The 11,677-nt window shown below is 39.0% G+C and overlaps 1 protein-coding gene across 1 annotated transcript; it reads left to right on the forward strand.

Moving 5' to 3' along the window:
• Nucleotides 1-1,468: 1,468 nt before the first annotated feature.
• LOC111573078 (ephrin-B2a-like) lies at nt 1,469-11,469 on the forward strand. The gene is made up of 5 exons (XM_035951337.2): nt 1,469-1,862; nt 2,600-2,883; nt 4,047-4,139; nt 6,996-7,112; nt 8,161-11,469. The coding sequence occupies exons 1-5, from the start codon at nt 1,756-1,758 to the stop codon at nt 8,526-8,528; spliced, it is 969 nt and encodes a 322-aa protein (XP_035807230.2). The 5' UTR covers nt 1,469-1,755; the 3' UTR covers nt 8,529-11,469.
• The last annotated feature ends 208 nt before the right edge of the window (nt 11,470-11,677 follow it).

An 11,677-nucleotide genomic window follows, 5' to 3' on the forward strand; every position in this document is an offset into this window, starting at 1 on the left:
ATTGATCCATATTGACAGAAAAATCCTCACAAATAAAACATTATGCTCAGGATGTAGTGAAGGATTTGTGAGACTCAACTGTTTACAGTTTTTCTCAGGAGTGTTGATCATCTGTACGACTTGATCTAATCACAGTCTGTGTGTCCTGGATAGAGACGGTTCATTTAAGGAGATCACTGAGTCACAGCTTTCACTCCTCTTTGTGTTCGTCACCACATCTGTGATTCCCCCAAAACACAAAGCGAGTGCACTGTAAAAAAAACAAAAAAAAAACAAAAGAATGGTTTTAAGTGTAATTGTTTGAACAGTTTACTACAGACAATAACTAATAAAACACAGAAAAAAAATCAGTTTCTATGTTAACCATAAAAAACAAAAAGAAAAAAATACATTAGACCATAAAATTAAACAATTTTTCTGTATTAAAGCATCAAAAAATATCTCTACATAATTCTACAAACATGTCATTTTAAACAAAGGTTATGACATTTTGGATTGAAAAAAGGAAATAATTTTTTTAGTAAAAATCACGTTAATTTACACGTTGACTGCAAAAAACAACCAAACCAAAAGTGTCAATAATGACCACATTAAAATCTGCATTTTATAAATAATAATTTGTTCTATTACATTATATGACCATAAAACTACAGTTTTATTGTATTCTAATCAACCAAAATATCATTATTTCATTTTCATGCACCCTTTCTACCAGTTTCTGCCATTTTTTTAAATGGATTTTTTTTTTTTTTTTTTTTTTTACAGTGGGATCATTCAGATCTGCACTCTTTTTTCCAGAATGTTAATCATATATTTCATCCTCTGAGAAGGAAAAAAATGCCTGGGATTCAGGGGCATGTTTGTTCTCTGAATAGGGCTGATATAACTAAACTATGTTTCTTTTCTTTTAATGTGGCTAAATATAAGCTATACTTTCATTTAAAAATCATCCTTACTGCAAGTCAAGCCAGGTATAGATAAAAACGGTATCATTAAAGGAAGCTCTAATAAAATGATCATGATGTCATCATTAATACAAAACAAGAAGGTTTCTAGATGCACAAAAGGTTAAATTGTGCACAAAACACCTTCTAGGCTGTTAGTCCAGTCAGTTTTCTTCATATAACCCAAAATCATTAATTCCACAAGGGGCTTTACATTTAGTTTATCCTTAGATCCTTCATTCAAATGGTAAAAATGCATAAATCAGAAAAAAATAACATAAAAAAAATAAAATATTAGCTCCCAGAGGCTGGTATTTTGGGAAAATAGATTACAAATAAGTTAGTATTCAACAATTTTTATTTCATATTTTTTTTATTTAGATTTCTAGGGAATAAACCCGATATTTATCATTTACACCCCAAAAATAATGCGTTTTGAACATCCTGCTGTGCATCCTGGTGTGAGGAGAAACGTACCAATCAATGTGCCAAAGAGCTCCGGTCTGTGTTACGCATGAGCCTTCAGCCTGTATGGGCGGACCGGCCGGTCAGCTGATGACTAAAATGCTCCACACAATCTCTGTCCTCGATACATGGATTTCGTCACACGAATGATTTTCTAGCCAATTACGCACAATGTGGAAGATTTCACACAACCGCAGCAGGAGGAGGACTCGCTACTTGTTGGGATTTCGCTCAGGAATGGGTCCTCTGCGCGCACCTGGAGCCGCCGGAGACATGCAGGGGCGACGCGTTTCAGCCGCTTTTCCCTCTGGTTTATGATACCGAAACCTGCCATCGAACTCCTGTGATGGGGAGACGCACATGGAGCTGCGCTGCCGTGATCCTGCTGGCCGTCATCTGCTCGTGTCGTGCCGCCACTCTGGAGTCCGTCCACTGGAGCAGCTCCAATGCAAAGTAAGTACACGGATCTGATGCGTGCAACTTTGTGCGGCTGCTGTGTGTGTGCAGGTGTCAGCTAAGTGGTGAATTTGGAAGAGAATCAAACAAACCTTTGACTGCAAATTAAGTGCTGCAGTTACAGCTGAAGCTTTGGAACGACTAACTGATTAATTGAGGAAACTGGTGAATGAAAAAAATGCCAAACATTCTCCATGTATGGGTTTGCTGCTGTTTAATGGCATTTAAACTGAACCAATTGCTATTTCCTCAAATAAGCAATGTTTTTTTAATCTATGTAATGTTGGAAAATCACAAATTCCTGCCGCCCAGAGTGTCTTCTTCAAATTGGTTGTTTGATATTCAGTTTGCTATCACATAAGACAGACTAAATCCTCACAGAAGCAGACAGGATGCTTAAAATGGCTCAAAGGATTACACACTTACCAAAACCAGTTGCTGAATAATTTCCTGTTGATCCACTAATCAATTAATCTTTTCAGCTTTCGAACTGAATATCTTTTGGGTTTTTTTTGGCCTGTTGCTCAGACAAAACCAGAAATTTAAGGCGGCACCCTGGGGGGTTTCTGAATGCAAGAGAGCCATTTTTTTTCCTGATTTCTAATCCTAGATTCATCCCTGAAGTTTTGAAAGAATTTACAATGAAAATATGTTGCTGAAAAGCTCATATTCCACTGTTAGAAGTGATGCTTTGGTTTGTATCGTTTACCCACCTGTCACCCTCTTGCACACAGATTTGCTTCAGGTCGAGGTCTGGTCCTGTATCCTCAGATTGGAGACAAGATGGACATCGTGTGTCCTCGCGCTGACGCTTCCTCCGGGGGAAAGGAGGAGTTCTACAGAGTCTACCTGGTCTCCAGAAGTCAGCTGGCGAGCTGCACCATCGACAAGACGGACACGCCCCTGCTGAACTGTGACAAGCCGCACCGGGACGTAAAGTTCACGTTCAAGTTTCAAGAGTTCAGCCCCAACCTGTGGGGTTTGGAGTTCCTCAAGGGGAAGGACTATTACATCACCTGTGAGTTGGTGAAGCTGTCACAAATGCAGTGCGAATGAACATGTGCAACAGCCAAAATCAGTGGGACGGAGACACGAGCTGCTGGTTCTAACTGGTGGAGCAGCATTTGAACCAAAGCTAGCAACTGTTTTTTCATTTTTTTTTTAAAGGATATGAAAGGAGGCCTTCATCCTCGGCTCCCTCTCAATTTGTCAGTTTGCGTGAGAATCAAAAAATGTGGCCTCGTTATTGGGCCGCTGTCGGTTAAACCAGCATCTTAGTGGCAAGTGATGCATGAGATGGAGAGCAAGTCTGACCGTGTAGCCTCACCCACCTCGCCACGCTCTGACAGCACACTTCGCTCTGGCAGGCCAGTGTGATTCCAAGGGCTTACATGCCCCAAATCACACAAGGCTTTTACAGCATCAGGCAGATTTGATGGGAGCTTTCATGGCAACGTGGCTTGTAGCCTGTGAGATGTTATCTGACCTAAATGCTGCTAACAAGTCTATGTGTGTGACTGACAGGGGTGAATGAGAGTTCTTGCTGTGTGCGTGTGTGTGCGTGTGTTTATGAGTTTTTGATTAGTTACTGCAATGTTAGTTCTTAAAACGAATGCTTAATAGATATGTTTTATTCTTTTCGTGTTTTTTTTTTTATAACCGTGTTGCATCTAGACCTTAAAATGGTCAGTCAGTTTGAGCTTCTAGTGTATATTAGGTACACCCTGGGTGAATTTACCGAGACAAATTCAACAGTTCTGAAATGAATCCTCTCTTAATGAAGGTTATAATGTCAAAATTATTTTAGAGATTCCTCTTTGTGGTCCTTTTTGGAGGATAGAGCATGTAATAATGTGGTCTTTTAGGGTTTTGTAATGGACATTTCTACTTGTTTTCTTGCTTTTTATTAAATGCAAAATCAAGCCTTCTTTGCTCCAGTCCTAGCTGCATCTTTAGTGGCTTTCGTGGTGTTTTTACGTGTGTGATTATGTACAGTATATGCATCATAATTTGTGCTACGCATTGCATTTTCTGGCATGAGTGATGCAACATTAAGCAACTGGCTAAAGTGTCTGCAAAGAAATTATAATGAACCTATGCACTGCTTGATAATCTTAACTCTTCTGGTGATCGCAGGAGAACTTCAGATTGTAATGTTTCCTTCTTCTCTCTGTTCACCAGCCACCTCTACAGGCTCCCTGCAAGGTCTGGATAATAATAACGGAGGGGTGTGCAGGACCAAATCCATGAAGCTGGTGCTGAGAGTCGGCCAGAGTAAGCTTCTTCTGTTTATATGTGTGTGCCAGCGAGTATATAAAGCTGGGAGTGTGGATAAAAGTGAGACACAGCTATATCAGACAAACAACGCTAAAGGAATTGTTTTATTCATGATATTATTAAGTTCAGTGTAATAATATCACCTTCTCTCTTGACTTACTAAGTAGGCAGATAATCTCGATCATCTAGTCTTTCTCTTGAAGAGAGACTGCCGTCATGAATTATTTCAAATCCCTAATTCAAACCACTGGCAGCTTAAAGCCATCAGTATTATCTCGCATGCGATCATTCAAAACAGCTGTGGCAGTCAATGCTCTTTTAGTCGTATTAGCATCCGAATAGCCAGTGATCCGTTTTTATCATTTTTTTTACTCTTATTACATGCATAAAATTTTAATAAAGCAGGCCTACATATTCTCTCCTTCCTTACTTGAAGTACCCTGAGGACAAATCACTGTGGAATACAGTATTCACACAGAAACATATCATTATTCCTATCAATACCACTTTCTAATTGGGAGATTAATCATTTTACTTTCATCTTTATAAATGAAGAAACAAGGAGGTATTGTGTGCTTGTTTAGAAATGGGTTGTATCAGAATGAGTTTCTGTGTTTCTGCATGCTTTACTAACAACCTTAAACTCTGAATCTATTTAAAGGCCCAAAATGTAATTTTTTGACCTCAGAAATGTGGAATATTATTTCTATAAATTATTCAAGAGCTTGAGAGGAAAGCACAGCATTTCGTGTGCTTCTCAACTGATCATAACTGAAAATATTAGGCTGTTTTCCCCGCTGTGCTTACAAACACCAGTGGTATAAACAAGCCCTTCACGGCCACAGAAAACATTAATAACTCAGATTTAGTTGTAATCTTGTTTTAATCTCTACATAAATTAAAAATCCCGTCAGCCGTGTCAGATTTGGATTTACACATTTTGCTTTTTTAAAACTGAAATCACAGTAGATGTGATGTGAGTAAAGTTAAGTGATGAATGAAGGATGGTGCACAGAAGCAAAACTTAAAAGGCTGCAGTTTAAAGTGAGCTGTTTGGATGGAGACTGGAACATGTTGATTAATGTGTGTTGTCCTCACAGATCAATAACTGAAAGGAACATTTAGTTTCTTTGCTGCTTACTCAAAGGCCATAAAATGTGCATCTATTAAAATAGATTTCCTGGTTGCATTTGGATGGAAAACTGCTCAGTGCCACTTTGCAAACATAATTTTAATGTGTCGTGTTAAATGCAGTTATTCTGTGATCTGTGCTGTTCTTGATCCTTTTCCAGAAGCTTGTTTATTGTCCCTTCAGCTCTCATCTTACTCCTCTTAAAGAGGCACTGCAGCAACTTAGATTGAACTTTAATGAAGCTTAGAGTCTTAAAAAGCAGCAGTGGAAGAAGTATTTAGATCCTTTAATTAAATAAAAGTACCAATCAAGCAATATTAGAGTTGTATTATTAGCACAATTCTCTGGTGTAGCTGGTCAAACCAGTTTTAACTTACATTTTGTACAACTATTCGTCCAGTGGTTTCTAAGAATCACAAGACAAACCGGATGAAGGCTGACATCATTGATGGAGAGACGAGAAAAAAGATCTGCTACACAAGTCTGCTTTAGGTTTTTGGACTTTGAATACATTTTTTTGCTTCGTTCTATATACTTTGGATTGATTTGATTTGATTATCTTTATTTTCATGTCATGCACACAAGAGTGTCCAACCCTCATGGGTTTACAAAACACCAATATACTCGCATTGCAGCAATACATCCAAAACACACAATATTCTGCTGCTCAGTCCTTAAACAAAATATGTTGCCTTTTATCCCAGGCCTGGCAAAGAAATTCTGCCATGAAAAAGGTTCCTCTTCTAAAACATAACTCTAATTTTTCATGGTCATCCAACCAAAAGAAATCCAAATAAACAGAGGACATCCTACTTTGGAATTATCTGACCTCTTTGAGCTTCTGTAGCTTAAACCATGTCTGTGGCTTAGAGTGGAAATCTGTAACATGAAAAGGGCTCCTGATTGCATACAGGTTTACAGGGTCAAGAGCCAAAAGACTAGAAACTAATCTTAAATAACGCATGAAATGTCATGAGCTTATTCTTTATGGAAAGTTTTAATGTGGCGAGCATCGATGCTGATCAGACATCCAAGTGGCAGATATTTCCCTCTGAATTGTAGTGAAAGTTCTAAAATACAAAAGTTGAATGAATGTGCTCGCTTACTTATTTTCCACCACATTTTGTTCAGCAACATACAGAGAAAAGGGCCTGTTAAAGTCAAAGCACAGGCTGCTTTGATTACTTAAGTGCCCTCATTTGATTAAATTTTTCTCAGACAAATCTCCTCCAGAGCCACAGAGGAAAATATACAACTGTAAAACTGCTGGTGTGGATTTCTTGAAATTCTTTCAGGAAAAAAACTAAACAAAAACAAAAGAAAATTTAAAAAATCTGAAATGACTGCATTCGGATATGTGTTTTGCAGCTGTAGGTTGAGAAAACAAATGCATGAGATTTTCCAGTCAAGAACCGAAAAAACAGTCCCAGCAATGACTCAAAACTCAACTTTCTGTGGTTTGATTTGGTTAGAAAATACTTTCTCTCCTTCTCCTGTGATACATTTTCCCCTGAATGACTGTTAAAAATGAATAATTAATCAAAAAAAAAGAAAAGAGAAGAAGCTTGTTTTGCTTTGATTCTGAGGTGCTGATCTGCTCAAGCACTAATGATTTACTAAACATCGTTATAGTTTCAGTAGGAACATTTTCATGTAACCCCACCTACACACTGAAACTGAGGAGGATGTATGGTGCTTATATCCATATGTTTATATTCCAGACTCTTCAGATCCACCTTCAACACTTCAGGAGTCCCCCACCAGATTCCCACCCACACGACCGAAGCCCAAGGCCAAGGACGCCTCCACGAAAGAAAAGGATATAAAAAGTACAGCCGGTATGAACACCGACCAAAAATATTGCCTGCAGAATTATGCACAAGACTACCTGATGGCATTTGGCACAGATTTTGCAACCTTTAGAATTGAAGGACCATAATTTAGCTGCACAATCAGCCCTGCAATGATTCTAACCTTCCTGAAAGTGCAGGAGCGTTTGCAGACTTGTTAAATTTTATTTTGTTAAACTACTATATTTTGTCCACATTTCTAATTGGGGCAAGAAAACACTCATCTTGGTATTATTTTACTTAATGTGAGTTTCCACACACATTAATGTTAATTAATGATTAAATAGTTTTAAAATCTCAGGTACCTTCCCTAATTGAAATAATCTAAGAATTTTTTTTAGGTAATAAAAATAAATGCACTGAGTACAAGATGCCTACAGTCAACAATGACTTGTGTCCTAACTAGTTGCGATACGAGAAAACCATTCTGTAAGGGAATTTAAACTTTATTGCTGAACATATTCCATTTATTGAGATTTAATTTTCCTACAGAATAATACATTAAAAAGGCATTTTAAGACGCTTAAAAATTGACTGCTGGTCGACTTGATTTGATTGGTTAAAACAGGCAAAACACTAATGTAGTGCTTTGAAGAGGGATCTATCTATATTCCAACTCATAAATGTGACTATTTTGCTCCTTTAAGGGTCGAATTTGACCTCCTGTTCTTTGGCGGCGTATTAATCTACAAACAGAATGAATTCAAAAAGCATAAAAAATGAGCACAAAGTACATCATAGTTGATATTACACCGGATCAAGACACTTCCAACTTGTACTCAAACCTCCAGTGATCATGACTCGCGGTCATCCGCCAGAAAAAGGCTCCAGGCTGTTTACCAGTGCAACACTAAGGATTAGAGCATATTCTCCAGTGTCCGGCTTTGAAAGCGGGTTTTCATGTTAACACATACTGATCGGGCTGTAGCAAGGCATGAACTGAGTGAAATTGTTTTTAAATCTCTGTGTCACATGTCCCGATTTGCTTCTTCATCTCAGTTTCCCCTTTTTTTCTGCCGTCTGTCCCTGATGACAGACGCAGGACAAACAAACCCCAGCTCTGAGCCAGGACTGTTGGTGTGGGTCGTCTCTGGTTGTGTGAGCCTCCTTCTGGTCATCGCGGTCGTTCTGGTCGTGCTGTGGAGGTACCATCGGCGCCGCTGCATCCCGGATAGGCAGCAGTCTGCCTCGGTGTCCCTCAACACTCTGGCTGTGCCGAAGCGGGACAGCATCAGCAGCGACAACGCCGGCTCAGATCGCAGCGATGTCGTCTTTCCTCTGCGGGCTTCTGACAGCATGATCTGCCGCCACTATGAGCGCGTGAGCGGCGACTATGGGCCTCCTGTGTACATAGTTCAGGAGATAATGCCCCAGAGCCCCACCAACATCTACTACAAAGTCTAACGTTTACTGCTCTGTTGACAGACAATATGGTGGTGATCATAAATTTCTCAGTCTCCTACACAATACTTCCATGGATGAAACATGACGAAATGTGTGGAGCTGGTCTGAGAACTGTGGTGCCCTGATCATCTACAGTCATGGAAAAAATTATTCAACCACCCTTGTTTTCTTCAATTTCTTGTTCATTTTAAAGCCTGGTACAACTAAAGGTATATTTGTTTGGACAAATACAATGATAACAAAAATAGCTCAAAGGAGTTTAATTTAAAAGCTGATATCTAGACATTTTCCACGGTTTTCTTGATAATAACCAAAATCACTTAAGTTCTTACATCAACAGCTATGGCATTGTGCTGCCACAAACAGCTTTTAGGATTCCATGTTTTCTTTTGTCTGTTTTAGTCACATGATCCACACAGGAGTTAGTACTTGATTGCATAACCATTGTTTCTGATGACTGCAGTCATGCGTCTTGGATGTTCTCCACCAGCTTCTGACATTGTTCTGCTGTCACAGCAGCCCATTCCCATTGTACAGTTTCAAACAAATTTGCTTTGTTTTTGGGATTGTGGTTCTCCATTTTGCGTTTGATGATTTTCCACAAGTTTTCAGTTGGATTTAGATCTGGTGATTGAGCAGCCAAGGCATAGTTCCAGTGTTCTGGTTCTCCATCCAGGCTTTAACTGACCTTGCTGTGTGGTAAGGGGCATTGTCTTGTTGGAAAATCCAGTCATTGGAGGCAGGAAAGAGTTTTCCAGCTGATGGAAGGAGACTGTTTTCAAGAGTAGCCCTGTACATGACCTGGTTCATTCGCCCTCCACACAATTGCATTTGCCCTGTTCCACCCAGACTGAAACAACCCCAGATAGTCACTGATCCACCCCCATGTTTTACTGTAGGGACAAGACAGTCTGGTTTGTAGCTTCTCCAGGCTTCCTCCTAACCAGTAAGTTGGCTGGAGTGGGCATCAACTGAAAACTGGATTCATCACTGAAGAGAACCTTAGCCCAATCATCAACAGTCCAATCCTTGTGATCCCCAGCGAAGAGTAACCAGGCTTTCCTCTGCCTTTTATTGATGAAGGGCTTCTTTCATGTCCTGTGTGACTTCAGACTGGCTTCAAGAAATAGGTTTCCAGCTGTCCTTGCTGAACAAGTCACAGTTCACCACAGTGTCCACTCATTTTTAAGGTTCCTGGAGGTGTGATGACGATTCCTGACACAGGAACAGATGAGTGCACTGTCATCTGGTGGGTAGAAAGACGTTTCCTGCAATGACCAGCTAGCAATTTGGTAGTACCATGCTCGGCTTGTTTTTTCTTGGTGTAATGAACGGCTGTCTTGGAGATCTTCAGTTTTTCCCTACCTGTCTCTCACTCATGCCAATTTCCAGCAGTGCCAAGATGTCTGCCTTTGTGGCTTCACATAATTCTTTAGTTTTAGGCATTATGTGAGAGCTGACAACTTCTGAGTTGTGCTACAGCTTGAATGTCAGCAGGAAACCACTCTAGACCTTTGCATGTGCTGCTGATGACATGAAATGGCCTCTTCTATACCCTGGGAATACAATTAAGCTGAAGCATGTCAAATAGGACAAAAAGTAGTATGTAATCAGCTGCATTTTGTCGTGTTCATTGTATTCTTCAGGTAATGTACCTTTAGTAGCACCAGGCATTGAAATGAACAAGTAATTGAAGAAAACAAGGGTGGTCTAATAATTTTTTCCATGACTATACTTTAAACCGACTGTTGTACTATTGGGTCACATGGCAGCAAGTACACAAAATGCTGTTGAACTAGTTAGTTTTCTTGATTTACCGAAGAGACAATCAAAAAGGAAACTGGTGACATCTCATTCAATGGTTGTGTTCTGTTTGTTTTATGAGAAATGTTTGAAAGCAAATTTATTTATAAGAAAATAGTTTGCCACTGTCATGACATGTGGCAATTTCAGATGTACTTTAAATGTGTAATTTATTTATTGATAAATGGAGAAAAAAATATTAGTTTTAGCACTTCAACACACCAAAAGATAATTCACAGTTTGAATTGTGTAAACTTTGGTTGAAATGCTGTTAAAGTGAAATGAGAATCTTGATTTTTGTGGCACGCATTCGGTCTTTCTGATCAATTCAACTTTTGAACAAGATTCAGCATCATTTTTCTTAAATGTATTGACTTAAAGATAAAAGGGAAGGTCTTCTCTGTCTGCAACATGAAAAAGTGAGACACAGGCGGAAAACGAACAGAATGCAATGACGAAATGAAAGTTTGAATCAGAATAGGTGCTGATAAATCCCAGGACACTGCCTCAGTGATTCAGATGGTTACAAAATTACTAAGCAGCACAATGTATGATGACTTCAAACAATGTTGATTTAACTATTTGCATACTTTGTACTGCGATCCCGTTGAGCGATTCTGGCCACCGTATTAAATCTAAAGAACTTTTATACATTTGGTTTGGCGCATAATTCATCTTTGCTTCATGTTATACTTATTTTAAAGTCACAACAGTTTTTGGAGTGTTTTTTTTTTTTTTTTTGAGAGGTTGAATGCGTTAAATTAGGCACTGAGGAAGTCTCGTCATTACGCTTCTAATGGTGCTCCTGGGATAGTGACTGTCATTCTGCATTTAACACGATGAGTTTTGAACCGGATCTTACATGGTTGAATGGACGCAAAAGTGACATGAAGCAAACTACAGTTTCATATAGTTGATTGGTAAATGAAGAGTTACTTTGAATGTTTTATTACCTCTCCAAAAAGCAGAATTTAGAATAATCTTATCTATGTAAGACCAAAAAAGGAGAAAAAACAAATCCATATATGCCAAAAAAAAAAAAAAACTATTTTCTGATTTAACCTGAACTTCTCGCTCATGAAAGCATGTAACAGTTGAATACTGTCTTTGCAGGTCAATAAATGTGAATATGAAAGTATATGTAAAGCTAAAGAAAATCTATCTACATAAAAACAGTCAGTGTTTAATTGTCTCGGTCTCTCCTGTGGCTCTGAGCGAGGCATCCGTGGGTGAACATGTTTCATGCTCCTTCAGCCACATCATACCGCACATTTTCAACCTGTCAGCTTCCATGAGCTTCCTCTCCACCAGGGACACTGTTGCCTCTGAAAGCAAGATGCCAGACT

The sequence above is a fragment of the Amphiprion ocellaris genome, chromosome 1 (assembly GCF_022539595.1).
Source record: "Amphiprion ocellaris isolate individual 3 ecotype Okinawa chromosome 1, ASM2253959v1, whole genome shotgun sequence".
NCBI lineage: Eukaryota > Metazoa > Chordata > Actinopteri > Pomacentridae > Amphiprion > Amphiprion ocellaris.

Excerpts from the sequence above, each read along its gene's own strand:
- LOC111573078 (XM_035951337.2), top strand. The coding sequence starts at position 1,756 with ATGGGGAGACGCACATGGAGCTGCGCTGCCGTGATCCTGCTGGCCGTC. Across the intron at positions 1,863-2,599 it reads TGGAGCAGCTCCAATGCAAA|ATTTGCTTCAGGTCGAGGTC; the intron begins GTAAGTACACGG and ends TCTTGCACACAG. Across the intron at positions 4,140-6,995 it reads GGTGCTGAGAGTCGGCCAGA|ACTCTTCAGATCCACCTTCA; the intron begins GTAAGCTTCTTC and ends TTTATATTCCAG.